At 44.1% G+C, this 26,287-nt stretch overlaps 2 protein-coding genes across 2 annotated transcripts in view; both read left to right on the top strand.

The window, feature by feature from the left end:
* LOC144264144 (cytochrome P450 4V2-like) overlaps positions 1-5,277 on the top strand; it is a 29,612-nt gene extending 24,335 nt beyond the window's left edge. The window contains exons 8-11 of the mRNA XM_077815561.1: positions 975-1,077; positions 1,571-1,705; positions 1,863-2,042; positions 3,809-5,277. Of these exons, the coding sequence (XP_077671687.1) occupies positions 975-1,077; positions 1,571-1,705; positions 1,863-2,042; positions 3,809-3,981 (591 nt within the window). The 3' untranslated portion in view covers positions 3,982-5,277. The remainder of the gene's footprint in view (positions 1-974; positions 1,078-1,570; positions 1,706-1,862; positions 2,043-3,808) is intronic.
* An 11,441-nt stretch (positions 5,278-16,718) lies between these two features.
* LOC144263613 (cytochrome P450 4V2-like) overlaps positions 16,719-26,287 on the top strand; it is a 35,804-nt gene continuing 26,235 nt past the window's right edge. The window contains exons 1-2 of the mRNA XM_077814554.1: positions 16,719-16,929; positions 24,185-24,297. Coding sequence (XP_077670680.1) covers positions 16,719-16,929; positions 24,185-24,297 — 324 coding nt within the window. The remainder of the gene's footprint in view (positions 16,930-24,184; positions 24,298-26,287) is intronic.

The following is a 26,287-nucleotide window of genomic DNA, read 5'->3' on the forward strand; positions in this document are numbered from 1 at the left end:
GAATGGTCCCAGTCTCTTCCCACAATGAATCTCTTTATACTTCTAATCGCTTTTGTCAGCTGTCTTTGGACCCTTTCCATAACACTTAGATCCGTTGTGACACAGGATGACTGGAAAAGATCACACTGGGTCTGGTTCCCTGCTGTACTGCTCCAGTTTTCTGATGATGTAACTCTGTACTCCCAGAGGCAGTGGAATTAATTGTACTGTGGTTGCTATTACTCTATGGCATAATTAGAGTACATTTGATTAAAATTAAACTTCGTGTACTAAAATCTGTTGCTAGTGAACATTATCTTGTTTTCTTTAGCATATAGTACCTGAATGGATGAGTTTTATGTTTGTAATATATAATCTTAGCAAAATTAAATTTCTTTGCCTTCTTCCGGTAATTGATGGTAATACTGTATATTTTATCATGGGATAGTAAAGATAGTGAGTAACTAAAAAGTCAGGCATACTTACATTTCATTGTAAAGTGGTGAAGAAGGGCAAATGCCCTTCCAACAGTTGACTGAGGAAAAAAATAGTGAATTTAAGATTGCTATATAATGTTTAAATTATTGTGACTGTCCAGAGCAATTTAGTGGGTCAACAAGTTTATGTCTACAAGGAAGCAATGGCAAACCTCTTCCTCATAGAGACTGAATGTGGAGGAAGACCCTTCACCCAGGCAACGTAGAAAAGCTAAGTAATAGAAGAGGGATGGCAAAGGGACTTCTGCTTATTAATTATTATGATTTGTTTTAGCTTTTTTCTTATCTTAGTCTCCATCCATCCTATTACATAATTGGTTATTTTTGTTATGTCTTGGGTGCCAAATTGTTACATGTATTCATATAGTCTTACCTTTTCTTCTGTATCTGTACAGTTAGGCTACACCACTATAATATCCCTAATTATTTGTATATATTTATCTTCATATGCATGAGGATAATGCAGATCTGAACATCTGAATAAATCTGTACCTCTAGGGGCATGATACAACAGCTGCTGCTATGAACTGGGTCATCTACTTACTTGGATGTCATCCTGAAGCCCAGAAGAAAGTTCACAGAGAATTGGATGAAGTGTTTGGTAAGTTTCTACTCTTTCCTTGGATGTGGTGTAAGTTTGTATGGTACAGTATATGGTTTATATATTAATTTCTGTATAGAGGTTTAGAAAGGCAATGATTCTACTGCCACTGTATGTGCTGTAACTCTTCTGTGGAGAAAGAGATGTCACTAGGAGTTGGTTTGATGCTAAGGGAGTTGTGACAGACTTCAGTACTGACATTGTAAGCTTTTTGGGCAAGAACCATCTCTTCTATATTTGCACAGTGCCTAGCACAATGGGGTCCTAGTCCATGACTGGGGCTCTTTGATGCTACCTCAATACAAACAATAAATAACAATAGTTTAAGGACATCGCAAGAATGAAAATTGAGATAAATGATTCAAATCCGTAAGCACAGTGGTGCAGTTGTAGTTTTGTCATCGTTTAAGATAGCTGTGAGCCTCTTCAGCTAGCTTGTGTTTAGTCTGATTAGGACAGTTGTTTCTCACACCCCTGTTGTGATTCTGATCAGGGAACTCTGACCGGCCAGTCACAATGGATGACTTGAAGAAGCTCCGATATCTTGAGTGTGTTGTTAAAGAAGCCCTTCGTCTCTTCCCTTCTGTTCCATTTTTTGCCCGCACCACAAGTGAAGATTGCCATATTAGTAAGTAGTTCTCAGCCTTTTGTATGTATTCATCATTTTAGGTATGATAAATATCTGCTCCGTCAAGATGGTGCACAAGTCAAGAATTGGTTTTGAGCTTTGTATCCATTTAGAGAAAGCCACTTACTTCACTGGCATGTTGATACTGTTTTTGCAGGCGGATTTAAGATACCAAAGGCAACAGAGGTAATCGTGGTTCCTTATGTGCTGCACAGACAACCGGAGATTTTCCCAGACCCAGAAGAATTCAGGCCTGAGCGATTCTTCCCTGAGAATTCTAAGGGAAGGCACCCATATGCATATGTGCCCTTCTCTGCTGGACCCAGAAACTGTATTGGTACATGATAAAGTGTAATAAGGCCCATATGTGGTTATTTTCTTACCACTTAGGTGAAGGTGCCTTTGCTGTAGTACTCACAACAGAGCCTATGAATTTGAATGGAGATTTCAGATCTCTGTGGCTGATAACTGCAGCAAAACAGTACCAGTATCTCACATTATCATTGTCACAACATTTCCTTTCTTCCCGTGGGGTTCTTTAGAGTCCACATTACACCCACTTTATTGTTTTCCTCCTTGTTGGGACATGCTCCATATGTAGCATTGTATCATGCTAACTTCAGTTCTGCTCAAGAGGGCTGGACACATCCTCAAGACTCCAGAACCCATCAATGACACCCTGACAACTCACTAGGGAACAACATGAGCCACTGTCTTTCTTTTCTTTCCCTTGGGATAAGTTTGCAGGCTATACAATGATCCTAACCTGCAGGCTGGAGGGGAAAATTTAAGAACCCTCCTCTGTCTTCTGCACTGGTTGCTGGGGTGTTCGCTCAATTCCTAAACTTGTAAGCTGTTCAGGGAATGGACTGTGTCTGCAATTGTTTCTCTGAAGCACCTAACACAGCTATGGGTGTTCAAAAATAAAGAGCTTTTGGAGTATTGTATGTATTATATAGTTGTTGTGACGTCAGAGAAGCTGTCCCTCCATTGACCCTTGATCTAGAAGCACTATTCTATTATATTAACAGCCTTGAATGGGTCAAAATACTGAGAGGAAGGTAAATTTCCATGGGTCTGATCTCATTTCATTTTCAGGATTTCATTCCATTTTGTATGGGTCAGTCCCAATGACAGAATCACGGGCAATGCTCTTCTTCTGTCAGCAGTGCGAAGTTCTAGAAGATATTCTCAGGAGTCCAAATATTAAGTGAAGCTAAAATTAAAACCCCCCCTCAAAGATTACTTTTTTGTTCTTGATCAGATCTTCGTGTGTTGAAAGCTGATCTAATTTATTATACCCAGGCTAATTAATTATTGTTTCTAGAGCACCCAAAGAAGTCTGGACGCTTTGCAGACATAATGATTCCTGCCTAGATAGATGGCAGTCTGAATAGACAATGTACAGAGTAGGTGTTGATGGAAGGGTGAGATGCAGCAGAAAACAACTTTTTTAAATCCACACCTCTTTTGAGTTAAATCCTTGGCTAAGGGCTTGTCTACACTTGAAACACTACAGCAGCACAGCTGCTGTGCTTCAGTGTAGACACTGTGTATGCTGACGGGAAGGATTCTCCCCTCGGTGTAGATAATCCATGTCCCCGAGAGGCAGTAGCTAGGGCAAGGAAAGAATTCTTCCATCGACCTAGCACTGTCTACCCCGGGGGTTAGGTTGGTATAGCTGCATCCCTCAGAGAAGTGGATTTTTCACGCCCTTGAGAGACGAAGCTATACTGATGTCAATTTCTAGTATAGACCCAGGCGAATTGTCTGGTCTGTGACCCTTGTCACTTTGCTTAGTTCTTTTTTTATTTCTGTCTATTTTTTCGCCCCTCCTCTTTTCTTGTAAACCTTTGATCATCTGCCTAATTCCTCTCCCTGTCTACCACACCAGCACACTCCACTTTTAGGATAAAAAATAGACATAATTCTATCATTTCCCCTGTGTGTGCACACCCATTCAACCCTGAATTTGGCCCATATTGGCTTATAATCTGTGACACCAGATGCACAGATATTCCCATGCTGCATCTTGTGGGAAACCTTTGCCATGTAATTACAATTTCTAAACTACTACTGGTTTTGTTCCAATTTAACTTGAAGGCCAGCGCTTTGCACAGATGGAAGAGAGAGCTGTTCTAGCCATCATCCTACGGCGCTTTTGGGTGGAAACAAGTCAAGAGCGAGAAGGGCTTAGCCTCGTGGGAGAACTAATACTTCGCCCAAATAAGGGCATCTGGATCCAACTGAAGAGGAGAAGAGTGTGTGTGTTATAAGAAGAAAGCTCCTAAAACATGTGCCATTATAAGATCAGCTAGCAGTTGATTCTCGCTGAGATTTATGTAAATCTCTGCATTTTAAATTATTGTAACCATTTATAAAGGAACTCAGTATCAAATTATTAGAAGGGGTTTTTCTTGTTGTTCAGTTTGTATTTCTGGCACTTTGTTCACACAGCACGATTTTCACGTTACAATGAAAACGGAGGTAGTGTCGAGCGTAACCTCCCTCCCTTAATAGAGCAGGTACTGGAGGACAAGGTGGGGGTTCTATATCTGCCTCGCCTGTGCACAAAATAAGAAGTTTGGTTGCCAGTACAAATAATTCTAACAATTTAGCATGCAGGGCCAGAATCTGTTGAGATACCCAGGTCCTATGGAAAAACAAGTATGTTGATCATGTAATTAAAGACTGTATCATACTTAGAGCTGCATGAATAATGGATTTGTAAGTTTGCTGGCAAGTAAAAAAAAAATAAAAACCATTTTGTTTTAGATTGAACCATTATGAAATTATTCAGTGTATTGAACAGTCAACAGATTTTAAATTGGGTCAAAACAAAATGTTTTGAGCTGAAAATTTTCATTCTAGTTTTGGGCATTTTTATAAAAACAAAGGCTGGATTCATGAGAAGGGGTGGGAAAGAGCTTCCTAGTACCCTTTAGCCGAGGGGTTTGGGTACTTTCCTAGGATGTGGTAGACTCAGATTCATTTCTTTCCCTCCCTGATATAGAGAATGTATTTGAACTTCACAAATACTCTCCACATTCAGGAGAGTGTCCTCGCTTCTGAGCTATGGCATATTCTGATGCAGGATATGGGCTACGGAGTCATTGTCTGGCTTTTCTCTAGCCCTATGATTATCCATTGTTATCATGAATTACTAGGAATTGCAACCTCTGTTCTGACACGGCTGAGCAGCTGGACATCTAAACCCCAGCAGGATCCTCAGTCTAGGCGGTCACCCTCCTATCTTATCTGATCTGGTAGGCATGCTTAGTAGCTGTCTACCAGATTGTACCCCACACAAAACACAGCTGAGGGAGGTGCTGCTGCCGCCACCCCATACTCTAAGAGAGCACTCACTTGGGATGGGGAAGATATGGATTCATATCCCCACTTTACCTGCTTCAAAGCAGAGATCTGAAACCCTCCCCCTCCATTTCTCATCTTATAGGTGAGTGCCCAAAGCACCAGGCTACAGGGTAGGGTGTTCTGATCAGGTTGTCTTTCGGTCTGTCCGATGAAGCTGTTCCACTTGTATAAATGAATGTTATAATAAATGAAATGAAATAAATGAAGCTGTTCGACTTGTATAAATAAAATATTCATTGGAGCTTGGACTGTAGCCGGGGTCACCCATATGAGTGCTCTAGCTGCTGGGCTACTGAGTCATTCTCACTATCTTTCAGGCTCAATATCCCTTTAAGGGCTGGCGGCTTAGGCATTTCCCACTGGCTAGCTTATTTGGCTTCCTGGTCAGCTTGTTGGCTTTTATGAATCCCCTTCTTAGCCACTTAACTCTCCCCAGGCATTAGGTGGCAGGGCACCTTAATCTCAGGCATTGTAACACCAAATCTAAATCCCCACTTTGAACCTAGGCCCACATCCTCAAAAGTATTGAGGTGCCTAATTCTATCTGATTTCTTTGAGAGTTAGGCAGCTAAATATCTTTGAGGAGCTGGTTCCTAGCCCCTACTTGCCACCAGTGGGTGTGAGTCTCCTGCAACAGCAAGGAATCATTTAGATGAGATATGCCCAGATAATTTTAGCAGGCGATCCATACTCCTATGCTGCTGAGGAAGCCAAAACCCCACCAAAGTCCCTGCCTATCTGACCTAAGGAAAATTCATTCCTGACCTGAAATGTGGCAATCAGTTTAACCCTGAGCCTGTGAGAAACACACACCAGCCAGGCAGCTGAGAAAAAGGATTTTCTCTGTATCAGATCACTGGTCCACCCTGTCCTATGTTCTGTTTCCAGCTGTGGCCAATTCTTGATGTTTCAGAGGAAGGCAGAAAAACCCCCAAAATACATCTGGCCAACTATTCATTAGGGAAAGAGATTCTCTTCTGGCCACTGTAGGTGACCAACTGAGACATGAGAGCCGATTATAGTCATTGTCTTAATGCAGAGCTGCAAGTGTTATGAGCATGTTGAAGCAGTGCAGGTAATCCTATTCTTTTCTTGGCCCACAAAGGAAGGTCATGAACAGGGGATTCATAAAATTCACAGATTCCAAAACCAGAAGGGACTACCATGACCATGCAGCCCACCCATCCAAAAACATAGGCCACACAATTTCTCCCAGAAGCTGGACTAAAGCATATCTCTTAAAAACATGTCTAATCTCACCTTAAAGACTCTAAGTGATTGTGAATTGACCTAAGGAATTGCATCCTATCTCAAGGTTAAATTGTTTCACTGCAGTTCTAGCAATTGGATCTGTGTTATGCCTGTGAAAAGCTCTCCACTATCAGATATCTTTTCCATGGGTATGTACCTAAGCACAGCCATCAAAGCACTTTTCAACCTGCCCATCAATAAGCTTGTGATAGGCCTTGCCTTCCTCAGGGGTCACCCTCAGGCAGTTTCAGATCCTATACCCATCCTGTAGGTATAGCCTGCATTCCTTGTTCCCAAATGTATTATATTCCATTTGGCTGTACTAAAACACATTTTGTTCGATTGTGATCATTTAAATAGGTGATTCAGATTGTTTTGTAATGGTAACCTAGCCTCCTTGTTATTTATGACCCCACCAATGTTTGTGTCACCTGCAAACTTCACCAGCAAAGATTTTGTATCATCGTCTACACGACTGATTAAAATACTGAATAGTATTGGACCAAGAGCCCATCACTGGGTTCTCATAGGTGATAGGAGACATGAATTGGGTTGCATCTCTACAAGTGCAAATGCAGCAGTCTTCTCAGTGGAACGGATCCCTTTTCATATCCCATTTTTGTGTCCTGGATGACTCAGGTTAAGACATGGATGAAGCAGGTTAGGCTGTCACAGTGGGAGAAAAGGAGTAATCCTGACATGTAAATTAGAGTGGATGCTGTCTTCAGATTATCAGGCCTACATGGAATATTTACTTAATTATAGATTATACATGTCATGAATGTGTAATTGCTAGGAGTAGGCTTACACATATGGGGTGGCTAGATGAGTGTGTATCTGATTCATGACAAATATTAACACAAGGGACCACATATACATTAGTATTCTATTCTATTCTGTTCCATTCCGTATAGGTTCTCATGTCACCCTCATCACTGTAGTATCCAAATACCTTCCAGTACTGCATTAAGCATCGTGACTATGACTTGTCACATGTTGTTCACAATCTCAGAAGAGGGTGATTGTATCTGGGGATTTGGAAACAATACACAACTAGTGGAGCATCACAACAGATAGGTTGTGCGCATACCCATATATTAGTACTACAACCCAGCACTTAGCCAACACTTTACAAACATTAACAAATGACTCCGTTAAACCTTCCTCCGCTCATTTGAGGTAGATGAGTAAATATCCCCATTGTTCAGATGGAGAAACAGAGAGGTCAGATGAGTCACCCAATGGCACAGGGTGATTGGATTAGTATTCCAGGAGTTCCTGACTTCAACTCTTTCCCTCATTCCTCCGAACTACAATTATTAATGATAATAATGGTTAAATTATTTGTTACCAGTTCTTAAAAAAACATTCATTATGAATTAGCCCCACTTTTTGGCTAGGGAATCATTTGTGAACGCATCCTGATTTTCTTTGAACATATTAATTATTCATACACGTTCGGCAAATAGTTCAGAAGACTAAATTTTAGAATCGGAGTTGTTTGCCCCCCCTCACTTTGACTGTTCCATGTTTGCTATTTGTTCCTGGTGCTATGTTAAATTATATGGTATTTATGTTAGGGTGACAGATTTTTTTTTAAACAGGAGAATCAAACTTCTAGAATTAAATTTTAGAATAAATATGTGTGTAGCTTTTGGGATACACAAATATTTTCTCAGATACCAGCAGTTGTCAAAATATTCACATATAATGAATAACATCAACGCACAAATCACAGTAACCATATTCACTTGGCATTTGTATTCATGAAAATATATCCATTTTTATATATCCAAATCCATTTTTTTTACTATTTGACCAGCTCTTTTCTAAACTATGCTATGTCTCAGGGACTCATGTGTCCCAAATAACTCTGGTCAATGGTTTCAACAAGGTAGAAGAGAGTTGTATCTAAAGGAGGAGGAGGCTATAGATATGTGTACGTTATATTCTATAGGTCATTCCTTTTGTTGACTTCAGTAGGCTTTGGATCAAGCCCACTGAGCACGCTGTAGCATTTTATCCCAAATACGTCCCATTGGCTGCTGTTGTACTATTCTGTATAATGAGTAGCTGGCAATAACCATTGTTTTATAAATCAATTACATAGAACAGGAGGTGTACAAGCTGCTTTAAAAACATGTAAGAAGACATGATTCCACCTCCAAGTAGCTTACAGAGCTAAGGGCTAGATTGTCACTAGCTCTACGTGCCTGTGCATAGGTGGAAGGGAGTGTAAATTCTAAATAAGACCTAACCTCGCAGTGTAGACCAGATCTAAGACCTCATCTTGTTCTCTTGCATGGGCTACTTATTCCACTAGTTGCAGCCTGAGAGGGAAGCAGGAGGAAATGTGAAAAGGTCAGGGACTTGGCTCTGCACCCTCAGTGCACTGACTAGGGTGTTTGTTGATGAACACTGTACCAGTTGAGGCCGGTTATCGTTTTCTACCTCCCTACAGCAGAGAGTAGCTCAGAGGCACAGTCTGCTTCCCTAGCTGTTCCTTTCCTGAAGCAGCCCAACTATATATGACCCCCTTTTTCAGGCAGATTGTAAAGTTATAATCCAGCCTTAAATTATACAGATAAATAAGGGTCATGAACAAGAGAGGGGACAGACAGAATGAAGAGGAGATCACCATTGTAAGACTAAGTCAGGAGGACTATGTGATTGCTGCCTATAAATACATTAGGGGTAAATGCTAGTGAGGGTAAAGAGCTATTTAAGCTAAAGGACATGTTGACACAAGAACAAAGGGGTGTAATCTGACCGGGAAAAAATTCAGGCTGGAAATTAGAAGAATGTTTCTAACCCTCAGAGGGACGAGGCTCTGAAACAGCCTCCCAGTACTAGTTGTGGGGGCAAACAACTTAATCAGTTTTAAGAGAGAATTGGACAAATTTATGAGTCCAATTGTCTGACAGGGTTGTTTGTGATGGTAGGGGGCAGGGCTCAGGCTCACTTCCAGTTTTTGTCTTATATTCCTAGAAGCTCAGGCTTCAGGATTTCTGTTGGCCATGTGCAGGTGTCAGGATGGGATTTCCACCCCCCAGCATATCCTTTGGGGTTTTTTTAATGTCCTTCCTCTGGCCAGAGCTGAAGATGGGACACTGGACAGGGAGGGCCAGGTCTGTGAGGTGGCACCAAGCATTCTCTCTCTCAGGTGCTTGGCTGGCTGTTTCACGCTCAAGATCTAACTGATCCTAAACTGTGGGGTTGGGAAGGAATTTTTCCCCACGTCAAATTGACAGTGACCTTTGCGGTGTTTCACCTTCCTCTGCAGTAAGTGGGTGTGGTTCACTGGCCAGGATTATCTGGGTGTATCTCAATCATTTCCCTGTCTCCACAGGCGTGCAGAGCACTAGTGTACCTTGGTCCCTGCTTTCTCTGCCTGTGATGCATTGTAGTCTAGTCTCCTGTGGGCTATAATACTCTGCTCTAATATCCTTTGTTGGGTTTAGTGTGTGGATGCCATGTGGTGTTGGTGGCCTGTGACATGCAACAGGTCTGACTAGATGATCTGGTGGTCCCTTCTGGCCTTAAACTCTATATTGGCTAAGATTTTCCAAAGCAACTCAGGATTTTGGTTGCCTTGGTTTTTGGGGCATGATTTTCAGAGAGTGCTCAGCAGTCTCTGAAAGTCAAGCCCCATTTAAAGTGTCTCCCGCTGAGCACCAAAAAGTTGAGGCAATCATGACTTTGCTTCAGTGGGCCCTATGGAATGAAACTTGCTCCCCTTGGCATGGGTCTCAGCCCATCCCTTCCCACTTTATATAAAAAACAAACAAGGCAAGTTTCTTTGGAAAGGTGCTTTTCTTCTTATTCTGATTTTTTCGGCTCCATATTTAGGACTTTCTCTTCTCCCGGCTCTCGTTGCCCCATTCTTTTTGCATTAAGACCCATGATTTTTTTTTTTTTTTAAGTTACTATTCTGGTCTTCTTACCTTTGTGTGTATGCTTTTACATTTGGTTTGCACTACCTAATTCCTTCTATGGAGAACTATAAGAAGTATGCTTTGATGAGGATCCCAATAAGCATTTGTATCTTCTGGGCTCAGCTGTGCAGTGAAACCAAGTCACTAACTTGATCATTAGCTTCACCTAAGCACCCTAGTCTCTTCTTTGCCTGTTGGCAGTACACATGGTACATCAAAGTGTATTGTTGAAAGTAACCCCCACCAAACTGAATCTGGTAAGGTTAAGTGCTAATTACCCATGTAGTCTTTCAGGCCAATGTCACCTTGCATGCTGTTTATTTACAGAAGTGGAATGCAGAGAAGAGCTTGGATCAGATTTTCAGATATACGGAACTCCTGGAGCAAGTGGCGGCCACTAAAAGGTCAAGAGTGGGTGTCAACACATTTTAAGGGATTGTGAATGACCTTGACATGCAAAAAGTTTAAATTTTTTAGTTAACATAATAAGAGGTTCCAACAAGGTTGGAAAACTGTAGCCAGGTTTGAGCCCTTCAGTTGTCTCAGTAGGGTCCAAAATTCTGATAATTATTCAGGCATATTTTGTAACATGTTGTTTTACAATACACTGTTTCAGTAGGTTTAATTGTTAATATCCATTGAGAGGAAGCTCACTATCATGTAAGGAAGCACGTTCCCTGTGCAAGGGCCTCATTCCATTTTTGACACCACCTCCCCCTGTCACCTTGATCAAATTACCTAGACAAAACTTTTCAAACTGGGTGTCCTAGAGTTAGGCACCTAGTTCTATAAGGGCTTAATCCTGTGCAGATTGAAGTCAATGGCAAATCTTTCACTGACTTTAATGGTGCAGGATCAGGCCTTAAGTGCGGAGTACCTGCAGCTTTCACTGCAGCTTTTCACTACAGCTTTTCACTTAATGCCAGTTGCAGGATAAATCAGTGTAGGGAATCCACAAAAATGAGAACATCCATAGTTGTTTAAAATGTCTTTTTTGTCACTTATCTTTTATCGAGCTCACTAACTTGCTTTGTCCAATGGTAAGGAGTGTGCAATAGTAACGAGACAAAAACAGACGCAGTTTTGAATACAGATAATCTATAGTGTCGGCATCCTTTTTAGAGGTACCTAGTCACAGAAATCTTGGCTGTCTATTTTACTCAAAAGCAATTGACACCACGCCTCACAGAAGGTGGAAAAGAAAAATATATGTTTGGAATCCAAGTAGCCATAATCCCTCGGGTAATGCTGGGCCTACGTACGCCCATAGAAGGAGTATTATGCTGAAGCAGGAAAGATTATGCAAAAAGGAAGATATTGTGTAACTGGGTTACCAGTTTCATGTGGGGGAAAACACCTGCTGATGTGTAGATGCAGACAGCTTTGACGGTCTGGTGCACCATCTTTCCCTATAGAATGCTGCAGGCTGTCACATTCAGGGATCTGTGAAGTTAGCCTATTATAACATGAATGACTGGTTGACTTGGAATATGTCCCACGTACTCACTACTATGTATTAGCAGATTGTATGGCTGTTTAATGCAGACATCTTGACTGTAGTGTGTTAAAGCTTTGGTATACTGGGATAAAGTAACCAGGTGAAGAACTTTGCCTTGCTGAGTCTTTGTTGTGTGTTTGTGCCTTTTTGGATGACTGAATAACCTTCTGACAGCAGTAAATTATGTACACTAAATTACATACCTGAGCTGTAGTATGATAAAAACTACTATTATTATACAGTGATCTCAGAACTGGGTTTTAACATTAGGGTAATGCCGCGAATTGTAGAAAAATACTTGATATGGAAGCCTTGTACATAGAGGAGCCACTAAGTTGCTCTTATGTCAGAGAGCGATGCTATGTTTAATCAATGCTCCACAGTCATCTGTCAGGTGGAAATGTTTATAGGTTAGGAATTTTGGGGTGTGTCATGACTAATGTGCTGTTCTTACATTCAGGGACCAAACGGAAAAACTAAGCTAGTTAGACTTGTGCTTTTCAGGTTCTTGCTTCAATAAGAAAAAAAAATCTGTTTCAGAAACACTGCCAGGTGGTATTTCCAAAAGGAACTGTACTTCTCTGGGCCAGCAGCTGCTGAGAAACATGGATGGGTCTGCCACAAGATACACTTCATACGCTGTGTTCATAACTTTGCAGTGTGGTTCTGACTGCATATTACAGAAGTGCCTGTTGCTTACCGTTGCTTAAAAATGTCATCAGAAATAGCGCAAAGATGCCAGTGGTATATAATTACACATCTCTTACCTACAGAGCCTGCAAATTCACTGTCTGGACTCGGGAAATACTGAGTGAATCTTATTAGCTCTGTGTCAGCACAACATGTTATACTGTTATAGCCTTCTCAGAGTAATCAGGCAAAGTCTTCCCTTATTGTCATGCTTACTGAAGGTACTCAAATGGAGTCGGGTTAAGGATCCTGGCATCCCTTTATCTCTGTACTTTCAGTGGCAGAGTGGGTGCAGACTAGGACCTTGCAATAGCTACACACGGTGTCATGACCACCTCCAGGTTTCATTATTGTCATTCTCTCTTAACAGGGCTTGCGACATTGGATCTCTGTTACTACTGCATTCTAAAAGTATGTTTGTTCACTGTTTTGAGCAACTGCGAGCATAATATGCCCACTTTATGGTCTTTATGGCCACTTAAGAAGTAGTACATTGATTCTCTGAACCCTCTCCAGTTTATTAGCATCTTTCCTGAACAGTGACACCAGAACTGGGCACAGTAGCCATTGTACCAGTTCCAAATACAAAGGTATTAGAACTTTTTCACACCTATTCCATCTTCCCCTGTTTATGTATCTAAGGATTGCATTAGCCTTTTTGGCTGCAGATCGCACTGAGGGCTTGTGTTCACTTGATTATCCACCATGACCTCAGTCTTTTTCAGAATTACTGCTTCCCAGGATAAAGTCCCCCCCACATTCTGTAAATCTGGCCTGCATTCCTTGTTCTTATCTCATTCTTTGGCTCCAGGCTGCCCCTCCCAAGCATCTCTGGGCCTGGCACTTCTGCTCCTGGCAATTTCCCATGGTTTCTCTACAATTATTGAGCTGTAGCACTTAATGAAGAGGCTACTTATGCCAACAGGAGACCTGTTGAACTGTTAGCCCACTTGTTAGGGCACTCACCTGGGAAGTAGGAGACCTGGCTTCAAATCCCTGCCCCAAATCAGGCAGAGTGGGGATTTGAACTTGGGTCTTCCACATCCCAGCCAAGTACTCAAACTATTCGGTTATTCAGAATTAACAGGGCCTTGTATACATCATGATTTTCATACTTTTTTTTGTAGAAAATTCATGACAGTGTAAATGGCAAAATATTGAATTTCACAGATTTTCCATGGATTTTAAAGTAATGCTACTGAATTTCTAGGAAGGAATGAAATTTAGAAGTAACCTCAGTCAATTTTGACTAGTTACTTGTAAAATTCTTTCCATCCTTTAAAACTGACTAGCTAAAATAATTATTGTATTAAAGACTTTGTAGCCATTTTTCTTAAGGAAGGAGGGGAAAAACAAAGAAAAGATCACAGTTTGGGGGCGTTTTCATAATTTCCATGCCTTCCAGGAAATTTAGACAGGGCACTGACTGTAAGGGAAGTAGCACACTCCTCTGCTCCTTTTTGCGTGGTTGAGTGTGCAAAGAGCACACTTACTGGATCAGGCCCAGCTGAGGAAATCAGTATGTGAATCCCACTAGGGCTTAGATGTAAAGAGCAGCTTGATAGTGTCAGGACTTAGATTTGCGCATGCCCACTGACAGAAACGTAGGGGACTTTACCAGCAGAAACTTAGGCACGTAGTGACTTCGGGCACCTAAAGGGTCAAGCAGCAGCCAGGCAGTGGTTTCATGAATGCCAGTGGTGCCTAGATGTTAGATTCAGGCACCTAAGGGTATGCCTATACTGAAATTAAGAACCCAACGCTGGCCTGTGCCATCTGACAGGCTAAGGGGCTGTTTAATTCCCAGGCTTGGGCTCTAGCACTCTGTGAGGTGAGAGGGTCCCAGAACAGGGGCACCGGAACAGGGGGGCCAAGGGGCAATGGCCCTCCCACTTTTTGCCACAGTCCTGGTCTTCTGCCTCTCCTCTTTGGTCACCAAGGCAACACCCCCAGGCCAGGCCAGAAGCCGGAGCCGGGTTGGGGTAAGAGCTGTGTGGGGAGCCACAGACCCTCCACCTGCCCTGGGTTGGGGGGCCAGGGACATGGGCCGGGGGCTGCTCTTGTGTAGATGGAGCCAGGCTGGGGAGCACAGTCAGGTGGAGGAGCCTGGGCTCCCCGGCCTGGCTCCAGCTTCTGGCTTGGGTGGGACCTCAGGAGGAAGAGGACTACGGGGCAGGGATGGGGCCATGGAGGGGGTGGGACCTTATGGCCCCCGCACATTTAGGAAGAATCCATTGCCCCTGCCCTATCCCGAGTCCTGCAAGTCAGATGCCATGGGCCAAACACGGGTCTGTGCCACCCCGGGCCGCACCTGGGTCTGGTGGATAGAAAGCTGGCTCGATTTTCGGGTTCAATGGGTAGTGATCACTGGATGATGGGATGGATTGCACCCTCAGCAAGTTTGCAGATGACATTAAGCTTGGGGGAGAGGTATATATGCTGGAGGGTAGGGCTAGGGTTCAGAGTGACCTAGACAAATTGGAGGATTGGGCCAAAAGAAATCTGATGAGGTTCAGCAAGGACAAGTGCAGAGTCCTGCACTTAGAACGGAAGAATCCCATGCACTACTCCAGGCTGGGGACCGACTAGCTAAGCAGCAGTTCTGCAGAAAACGACCTGGGGATTACAGTGGATGAGAAGCTGGATGTGAGTCAGAAGTGTGCCCTTGTTGCCAAGAAGGCTAATGGCATATTGGGCTGCATTAGTTTGGGCATTGCCAGCAGATCGAGGGAAGTGATTATTACCCTCTATTCGTCACTGATGAGGCCACACCTGGAGTATTGTGTCCAGTTTTGGGCCCCCCACTACAGAAAGGATGTGGACAAATTGGAGAGTCCAGTGGAGGGCAATGAAAATGATCAGCAGACTGGGGCACATGATGAGAGGCTGAGGGAACTGGTCTTATTTAGTCTGCAGAAGAGAAGAGTGAGGGGGGATTTGATACCAGCCTTTAACTACCTGAAGGGGGCTCCAAAGAGGATGGAGCTTGACTGTTCTCAGTGGTGGCAAATGACAGAACAAGGAGCAATGGTCTCAAGTTGCAGGGGAGGAGGTCTTGGTTGGATATTAGAAAAAACTATTTCACTAGGAGGGTGGTGAAGCACTGGAATGGGTTACCTAGGGAGATGGTGGAATCTCCATCCTTAGAGGTTTTTAAGGTCAAGCTTGACAAAGCCTGGCTGGGATGGTTTAGTTGGGGTTGGTCCTGCTTTGAGCAGGGGGTTGGACTAGATGGCCTCCTGAGGTCTCTTCCAACTTTTTAGTCTTCTATGATTCTCTCTGCCCCCTGGCCAGGCCCCAGTGCACCTCTGGGTCTGTGCAGTCTCTGCTTCCCACCACCTGTGCGGCCCCACCTGTCTCACTGGAGCTGAGCCACCTGGGACTGGTGCACAAAACTGGCCAGTCTCAGCCAGTTGATGGGGGGCAGTGTGGGGGACATGGCTGGGCCCTTCCAGGCAAGTGGCTCCTGAAGGAGGCTGGCTGGGGCAGGCCCTGGTCTGGCTGAACATGCCACTCTCGGGGGGCTGGAGTGATTGTTCACCCCGGAACCAGCCCTGGCTGCACTGGCAGCTCATCCTGCCAGACACAGTTGCCTCCCATCAGGGCCAATGCGTGTGGCCAGGAGGCAGGGCATGGGGGAGTGGGTCTCTGGGCGACATGGGGGTGGGGTGCTGGGCGGTGAGGGAGTGGGGAAGATCTGTGTGTTGGAGCACTGTGGAGTGGGGGTTCTGTGTGGGGCGCTGGGCAGGTGTGGTGGGGCTGTGGGCAGGGGGGTGCTGGGTAGGACTGGTGGTGTGCAGGGTGCTGTGCATTTGTGGCAGGGTCTGTGGGGGGGCATTGGGCGTAGCAGGTCTGAGGGGGCTCTGGCCATAGGAAATCAGAGGAGTGGGGGGTGGTCCGATGTTGGGCAAGGGTATGTGTGGCACCTGGAGCAAATTGTAAAGTGGGGGTGCTGAGAGCCATTGAACCAAACTGTAAACTCTGTATGTGATGGAAACCACTTTAAGCCAGGGGGTGCCGCAGCTCCCCCAGCACCTCTAGTTCCAACACCTATGCCTTCGCTGCTCTGCCCCCTCCTCAGGCAGCCTCTGGGGATCCCTCCTGCCCTCCCACTCCTTTGTTCCTGGGCCTCTCCCCCCACTGCAGCGGGCCACGCCCCTGGGCTCCACTTCCCTCGGCTGGAGCCCGAGTCCGGGTTCTACTCCCGGTGCAGCACCCCAGGACTGTGGCTCGGTGCGCGCCCAGCGGCCGGGTCGGGGCAGCGATGGGGGCTCTGCAGCTGCCCCAGGAGGGGGACCGGCTGCTCTACTGGGGGGCTGGAGCCGTCACTCTGCTCTTCACGCTGCTGGCAGCCTTCACGTTCCGCCTGCTGCCGGCTTACCTGGGGAAGTGGAAGGCGCTGAAGCCGATTCCGGGGCTCAGCCCCTGTTACCCGCTGCTGGGAAATGCTCTGCTCTTCGAGCGCAAAGGGGAAGGTAACGGCCGCCCAGACACGTAGCGGGGGGTGCCTGCAAACCCCTCTTCCCTCCTGGAGCTGCTGCCTGCAGCACCCTCTCTCCCGGGTGACCGCAATGCCCTGGGGATCAGCCCCGGCAACAGGGCGTACAGCGGTGTGGACATTAGTAAAGTGCTCGGGAAGTGGCTGGCGATTTCCAGGGGCTGTAGAAATAGGAGCTGATTTGCAGCCGTGGAGCTGGACTGGTCCCATCACTAAGGGTGGTGGTGTTGTAGAATAACAGAGTAGGAGCGAGCTGGTCTTAGGTTAAAGGATTTTTTTCAAGCTGCAGACAAAAACAAAACAGTTCATTCCTCAGCATCCTGCTGCATTTCTAGATCCAGGCAAAACAGACAGGCCGTATTACCGAGACTCTACTTCTACCAACCAAGCCTCCCCCAGAAACCTCTGACACCTCTTTATGGTTCAGTGTGTTGCTCCTGTTTATCCCTATTTCTAAGGAGCTTATTATTAGAATATGTAAATAAGCTCTTAACTGTGGACAAATGTTTTATTTTGATCTTTGTCAAGTTTTCCCTAATTTATTTGTTATTTTTTGTTTTGGGTGTTCAAGAAGTTAACTTTTTTCAGAGGCGACCTTTCCACACATTTAAGGTTTAAATATATATAATGGCCCATATCACCAGTACAAATTAAGATATACAGCAGAGATGGTTTGTCAAATGGACAGTCAGGTCAGTAAAACAATTAAAATGAGATAGACCTGAAACATCTACTTTCTCAGTTTATATGCTTAAAAACAACTGCCTAGATACATGTCTTAGAATCTCTTGCAAAAACAAAGGAGTCATACTAAATTGTTGGATAATTACAAATTTAGTTGCTTCCCTCATAGGCATAAGAGTTGTTTGCAAACAGACAGAAGCTGGGAATGGGTGACGGGATGGATCACTTGAGGATTACCTGTTCTGTTCATTCCCTCTGGGACACTTGGCATTGGGCACTGTCAGAAGACAGGATACTGGGCTAGATGGACCTTTGGTCTGACCCAGTATGGCCGTTCTTATGTTAACTCTGGAACTGTATGCAGGGTTTACCTCAAAACTTGTACAGGCAGACGTGTAGTATCATGAGACCATTCATTACACTTGTGGGGTTTTCAAGACTAATCAGGCCCGGTGCTAGTTCCTTTTCTCCCATGAGCTTTTTTTCATACACCCACAATTATTATTATGAAATATTTTGTAGGGACCTGAAGGTACTGTGCCACTCTCTGCACAATGAGATTGTGAAAATATCAATATGCTTGTGATGTCTGTGAATTTTTTAGCTGTGCAAATATGCATTTTTGTTTGTGCAGTGTTCTATAGCTCTAATTGTTTAACAAAAGTGATCTTTCAGATAAGTAATACTTGCTTTGTAACCTCTAGTGGAATCAAGAAAATAATTATTTAATTTCTTTCTTTTTTAAGGGTAATTTAATTTCTTTAACTTTGATGCAGGTGGGTGGTGGTCGTGATGTGGAAGACAATACTGTAGGCCAGATACTTGCACACACTTAGGATAGTGACTCTCCAAATGGACACATATGTGCATTGCCAGAACCAGGATTAATATAACTCCAAGTTCTGTGGGCCCCAAACTACTCCCATAAGAAGGCAGTCTTTCTTGCTGACTTGAATGGGAGTAGGATCTGAACCAGAGTGCGAGAAGTTTCCACAATGCAAATTGTTTTTGAAAGACTTTTCAAAAGGTTTCACAGGAGTACTGTAAGGTTTTGGGATCACTCAGACCATAAGGGGTTCTATCACTGCCTGCATTGTAACTTTGGGTGCCTTAATGCTATGCTATTATGGCTCAGAGCCCTGACACCAGTAGCCAGCCTACGGCCATAAAGATCTCACTCTGGCTTCTACCAGCCTAGTTACTCCTTGTAGGGTGACCTCAACGGCCCCTTCCAGTCTTGACTACCAGACACTTGGTCTTTTCCTCTCTGGTTTGTCAACTCCGAAGGAGTGAAACCTTCCCCCAGTGATCAGATCACTTTGGACACGCATTCTATGTAGTTTGCACAGCAGAGACCTGCTTGCGGCAAAAAATAACAAAAGCTTTATTTAATAGCAAAATCACAGATTCAAAGATGACATAGTAAGGCAGAGCGAATGCATACAAGTTACATAGAAAATAAACATAAAGCTGCAACTTCAGCCTTTACACTTCTATATTAGACAAATTACCTTTTCTAGTACAAGTTACGTACTGTTTCTAAACACTTGCCCAGCATGCTTCTGTTGTAGATGGGATCCAGTGTTTCATGGACAGCATCCTACTTTGATGCTGCCTAGTTTCTGAATAGCCTTCCCTTCAAACCCCTTTCCTTTTAATAGGGTTTTCAGGGTTTTTTTCTTCTTTTTCTCAGACTATGGTGATTCATGGTGGGGGAAATTCCCTCCTTTCTTAATTTCTCAAGACTGGGGTTTTCTTTTCAGTTTCAAGTTGTTTCAATGTGTCCCCATTCATTTTAATGGCCCATCCGATGTCTCTTCCTGACTTGTAGGATGTGAAGTGTTTGGAGCCAGTCTCATCTTGTGGGGAAGGCAGCCCCTTTTTGCCTGGCTGATCACCTCCCTGTTGTGAGGTGGAGCTGAATGTTGTAGCACAAATTATGAACACATTTTATAGCTATACAAATCCACAAATTCATAACCACAATCTGTATACATATCTTATAATTAAGGCTACGATTTAATCATAGGTATTTTTAGTAAAAGTCATGGATAGGTCATGGACAAGAAACAAAAAATCACAGCCTGTGACCTGTCCATGAGTTACACCATAAATACTCCTGATTTAATCCTATGGGGCGAAGGGTTCCATGGAGGGGGGGTGCCCACAGCACCAGCTATGCAAGGAGTGTGTGAGCCCCTGGCCCCAGATGCTGGGGGGAGGGAGCCTCGGGGGCCAGTGACTGCTCTGGCCCACCCGGGACCACTTCCAGGAGCCACCAAGCTGTGGCGGCTCCCACTGCCCTTGGGACTGCTGCTCAGGTGGTCTCCAGGGCCAGCTGCCCAGGGCCGCCAAAGCAGTGGCTGGTGCGTACGGCCCCAGGGCTGGGACTGCTCCAGCAGCGTCCGGTGTGGCTGTCCCTATTCATAATGACCACCAAATTCATAATGACCACCAAATTCAGAATGTTACAAGCTTTCATAAAAGAGCTTACTTGACATGACAGTCTGTTTATACACAATGACATTCCATACAGCCGGTTGATTCAGTTACTTACCCTGATTATCACAACTACTCTGTGTCAGTTTGAGGGTAGCTGCACCTGTACTTCCCTCCCTCCCTACTCGGTCACCCACTATGGTCTGGTCCACTTCAGGAGTTCCCAGTTAGGTCTCAGGTCTGCAGCCATCACCTGTGTCTGGGCAGGGTCCCTTATCCCATTTCCTTCTGACTGGAGGTTTTAAGGCTATAGAGCTCCCTTCCTTACACTGATATCTTCAGCAAGCCAATGTGCATAAAGGCTAGTGCCTGTGCTTTGCTTTCTCTCCAAGGGCTATCAACAGTGTAAGGTAGGAAGCTACCTGGTTTTCTGTGAAAATGTAAAGGATCTAGAATCTGGTTGGGGAAGAACTGATGCTCACCTTGACTCAGTGTATGGGAATCAATACTCATTCCCCTTGCTGAGATTAGGTCAAATTTTAGGTCCTCATGCTTCAGTCTCTGAGGCGCAGAGAAAAGAATTTGGCTATGGGGGAGGTTTGAAGAATTTCCTTTGCCCTCCCCTGCCACCTTCCACTGTTAAAATAATGGTTAAGATTTGCTTTCTAGGGAGCCAGCCCTGCCTTCTTTCTCCATTTTGTCCAAAAACATGCTTCATGGAATATACCAAAGGGGGATGGGGAAACTTCACCCATCTTCAGGGCAGCCAAAAGGGCACCACACACATTCCCTAGGAGCCAGATGGGAGATGGGTGTGGGAGCACCAGGTATCAAACTCACACCCAAAAATATTGGAGTGACAAGGGTAAGAGAAGGTGATTGACAACCCTCTACAGGCCGAAAGAGAGATATTACACAGGACATTTGTCAAACGACTCTGTATGAAATTTTGAATGATGTGTGCTCGATTGTTAGAATATTTATTATACGAATAGTTAAAATGTGAAATTATGAAAGGTAATGGAAGAAAATTCTCCATGAGTGCCCTTAGGATGTCAGTTGGAAACCCTAGGGACACCCATTTATTTCTAGGGGAGACATGACAGATAATGACAGGTTTCAGAGTAGCAGCTGTGTTAGTCTGTATCCGCAAAAAGAAAAGGAGTACTTGTGGCACCTTAGAGACTAACCAATTTATTTGAGCATAAGCTTTCATGAGCTACAGCTCACTTCATCGAATGCCACAAGTCCTCCTTTTCTTTATGACAGATAATGTAACCACATGTAGTATTTTGGGGGGATGAATTGTATTAAGTTTATGTATCACTGTGGGCCAGGAATTGTATGTATGATTGTATTCTACTCCACAAGGGGGGTTTACCATTGCTCCTTCAGAAACTAGATCAGAAGGAGGTGATTAAGGTGAAACACTGAGACTAAACAACTCTAAAGAGGTGCCACCCTCTGGAGTGGTTTTCATATACTGGTTTGCAGTTGGGTTTTCCAGAGATTAGGGTACAAAGAAAAGTCTTTTGGTATAAAAGGATGAACTTGAACTGACAAAGGACCTTTTTTCTGATACAGCAAACAGACTGCACCTTCTTTCCAAGGAGGGCCACCAACCCTTGCAGAAGGGTTGGAAAGACTCTGGCCTACTAGGGCCCCATAAGACTAATGCATGACCACTGGTAAGCTTCTGGCATGCATATAGGAACTTTATTTTTTTTTTGTTTTCTCTATAATGCTTTTTCCTTAGGAATAAAAGTGCTTGCTTCAAAAGAGCTGTATGATAACTTGTACCTGCTGGGAATACATTGTTCATAGCCCTTGGAGAAAAAGACACTGGCTGATAGGCAGACTGGATTTCTTTGAACATCACAGTGTGAGGCAGGGAGCTGTGCAACCTTAAAGCCCCTGGTCAGAATGGAGTGGGCTACGGGTCCCTACCCAGAGAGAGGTGACAGCGAAGGTTCTGAGACCTGACTGGGCGTGCTTGAAATTTACCACAAAGGGGGCGATACAGATGCAATTACCCTGAAACTGATATTTTGCACAGAGGGCTTTTTTGTACAGCCATTGCACTGTCAGGGAGCATACACCCTCTTTAACAGGAGTCATAGGACCTCAATTCCCTGGCTACACCCAGTAACATCCCTGTCTGATCCTGTGCAATCCAAAGTTGTAATTTAGTCTTGGCAACTATTTGTTTAAATTATGATAATATGAAAATATATTGTTTCTGATTTTATTTGACTGTGCACCACCCAGTATATTTTATAGATCAGGGTTGGGCTTGAAAACACCCACCACCTACTAGCTCAAGGACTATACCTACTCTGCAAGCTACAGTATAGTGGTACACTGAGCTGCAAACCCACCCTTGCTGGCTCTCCTGATGATTCAGTATATCTCACTTCTTGGATCTGAAGACACTGGTCTACTGTTGGCTGAACTCTGAGCCTCCAGCTAATGCTGCCACCACTGTACACAGCACGGCAATCTGTTAATATAAGGCCCCATGCCCAATCTATTAATGCTGGTCCCCACTCCTCAAATAAAACAATGCACGCCTGCCATGACAAACTGGTGCTGGACAACCCGCCTTCTAATAAATCAATGTTTGCTTGCCTCACAGTGACAGTCCTCTACTGGGGTGGCAGAGGGAGACCATGGTGCGTGCATATCTGCAGGTTGAAGCCCCTTTTCTGCCTCCTTCTCTTGTTGAGGTTCTGGCTGGGCTATTCCACTCTTTTTAAAAATTTATTCACATCCTATTTGTGGCCCCCACAAAGTCTTGGGGTCTCCTCCTAGCCCCGACCAAAGTAGCTATTTATCAGTTGAGGAGGAGGAGGAGGTTGGAATGGGAACATTCTTTGTGATTGTGACCATGGTGCCCATTTCTGATCACTTATTTGTTTACGTCTCTGGGCAGAGTTCCTCAGGATTGGGTCTATTAGCTCCAATTTGTCCACATCTTTCCTGAAATGTGGTGCCCAGAACTGGCACGATACTCCAGTTAAGGCCTAATCAGTGTGGAGTAGAGCAGAATAATTACTTTTTGTCTTGCTTATAGCACTTTTGCTAGTGCAGCCCAGAATGATTTTTTTCTTTACAATGTTGACTCACATTTAGCTTGTGATCTACTATGACCCCTAGATCCCTTTCTGCAGTACTCTTTCCTAGGCAATCATTTCCCATTTTGTATGTGTGCAACTGATTCTTCCTTCCTGAATCGAGTACTCTGCATTTGTCCTTATTGAATTTCATCCTATTTACTTCAGACCATTTCTCCAGTTTGTCAAGATTATTTTGAATTTGAATCCTATCCTCCAAAGCACTTGCAACCCCTCCCAGCTTGCTATCATCCACAAACTTTGTAAGTGTACTCTCTATGCGGTTATCTAAATCATTGATAAAGATATGGAACAGAACTGGACCCAGAACTATCCTTGCAGGACCTCACTTGATATGCTGTTCCAGCTTGACTATGAACCACTGATAACTACTCTCTAGGAACAGTTTTCTAACCAGTTAAGCACCCATCTTATAACTTCCCCCCATCCACAAGACTCGTTACTCTGAAAGAAAGCAGTTAAGTTGGTTTGACATGATTTGTTCTTGACAAATCCATGCTGACTGTTACTTATAACCTTCTTATCTTTTAGGTGTCTGCAAACTGATTGCTTAAATATTTGCTCCATTATCTTTCTGGATACTGAAAAGGATATATCCTTTCTGTTTAGATTAGGGTGACCAGACAGTGAAAAATTGGAACAGGGTGTGTGTGTGTGTGTGTGGGGTAATAGGAGCCTATATAAGAAAAAGATCCAAAAATTGGGACTGTCCCTATAAAATCGGGACATCTGGGCACCCTAGTAGATTGCAAGCAGGGGAGGAGGGTGGCTCTTTCTTTGTGTCTGTAGAGTGCTTTTCAGATTAAGGCCATGATTTCTGTTTGGATCCCTAAGTGCTACGGTAATCAAAATAATAAATAAGTGCAAAACAAACCAGCTTTGTTACAGTAACAAATATAATGCTACAGTGAATTTATAATCAGTTAATCACAGAAGTCCTGGTTTGGGCCCATTCAAACAGATTTTCTTTTCCAGATTTCTTTAAACAAATGATGCAATACTATAATGATTTCAGGAATCAACCACTGTTAAAACTTTGGTTTGGACCATTGCCTTTTCTGTTTTTATATCATCCAGATACTGTTGAGGTGAGTATTCTGATCTCATTTTTAATAAATTTGTTTGTACAAGTCATGCAATTGTAGCACAAAACATGTCAGAAATTTTACATTCCCTCAGTGTAATTTATAAATCAGGAACGTCAAAATATTTGAACTGATGTAATTTCAAGGTTCAAGGGCAACAATTTGTGAACCAGTGCTAATAAAGTTTCAATATAAAGAGCAAATTGCCAAGGAAAATTTCAGTATAAAAATTTAAGAAATGACTGATTATTTTTTCAACTTTATTTGAAGTTTTTGCCATGAATGGGTCTCTCTTTCCCCTTTATTTCTATGTGCACTGTATGTGCCGCTGATGACAACTGAAGCTTACGTACACATCAGTGGACAACAGGACCCCTAAAATGTAAATTGCAATACTGATATAATCTTGTTTCATTTTTTTTAAATTAAACCCTGTTTTCTCTTCACTTGAGTGAGCAAATATGGGCACATCCAGGGATTTAATTAATCATTATAGTTGTTCCCTAATTTGAAATTTTAAGTTGCTTTATCTCCAGAATTTACAGAAAAGATTGAAAATAGCTGGCCATTCACCACTGACACCAGTCTTCAAAACTTCTTGATGGCCCTAGAGCCTAGGCTTCATGCTGGTCTCCCTGCTCCCTTTTACACAGGGGCATTATAACTCTAAGTGTAACCCACACACCTCGTGGGTGTAACCCACAAACCTCCCATCTAGTGGCACCAAGATCACTTAAAGAGAGAGATTTATTACCGGGGTCTGTCAGTGTTACAAGTGGGGGCTTGTCCAGGATTTCAACTGGGAAGTATCTGACATTTGGGATGCGCTTCCTCAGCTAGGGGAAGTATGTAACTCACACACCTCCTGGGTGTGGTGCTCCATCCCACGTAGTGGCACCAAGACCACTTAAAGAGAGAGCTAAAATGAGTCTGCTCTACAGCCTTAGCTAAGAGCTGTATGGCTTTTAGCTCATGCAGTAGAAGCTCATACAGTAAGCTCCAAAGGTCTCAGATTTGATCCTGCCTGCCGCCGAGCGGGGTCTGTCGGTGTTACATAGGCACGTAGGGCAGCACAGGGACTGCATGCCAGATGCTCCTCCCAGGAGTATGTTGCATGAGCTAAAGGGATGACACAAATCACTCCCTGTCAGTCCAACTGTGACACAATACCCCTGGTGTTCTCACTGCAGGGGTGTGAGTACCAATCCCCTTTACTATGGCAGCGTGCAAATAGTGCAGTCTAGCCCTGAGTGGTTTGTAGTCTGCTCGGAGATAAATGCAGAAATTCTTGTTCTGTGCCTTTACATTGATTGAAAATACTTCTGTGATTCTCGACTAAGTGAGAGGAAATGTTTATCCAGGTTTTGGACTGTGGAAAACCTTGAACTTCACTTTGTATGATGAACATAACAGGTTCTGAATGCAGATGCTGTGTTAAGGATCCACTAGTTTTCAGACATTAGTGTAGTGCTATCATCTTCATGGTACAGTTTTTCTTATTAGCAAGTGATATATGGGTGAGATAAATTTTATAGCATTTATTTAATAAAGTGCAAAGAAAACAAAGAAATCTCTCTACAGGACTTGATATTGGACAGTCTATCTCAGCGGTTCTCAACAGGGGGTCTGTGAACCCTTTCAAGAGGGCTGTGCTGCCCCATGGCTAAAACCCAGAGTCAGAGCCTCAGCACATCCCGCAGGTCTGAAGCCAGGACCTGAGGGGTTGAAGCCTTGATCCCCAGTGCCCTCTACGGGGCTGAAGCCAGGAGCAGCGGGGCTGAATCCCAGAGCTCCATGCCTTGGTGCTCCCCATGGGGCAGAAGCCCTGAGCCTCTGGGTAGAGTTGGGAGGCAAAGGGGTGTTGCCCCTCCCTCTCCCCCCCCCCCCGAAACTACACTGCAAGAGCAGGGCAGTCCTGGGGCAGCTTCACCCCCGCCACACACCTCCTTCTGTCCTTGTCGCCTGGCCAGGTCGGAGGCGGGAAGCCGGAGCC

The sequence above is a fragment of the Eretmochelys imbricata genome, chromosome 4 (genome assembly GCF_965152235.1).
Source record: "Eretmochelys imbricata isolate rEreImb1 chromosome 4, rEreImb1.hap1, whole genome shotgun sequence".
Taxonomy (NCBI): domain Eukaryota; kingdom Metazoa; phylum Chordata; order Testudines; family Cheloniidae; genus Eretmochelys; species Eretmochelys imbricata.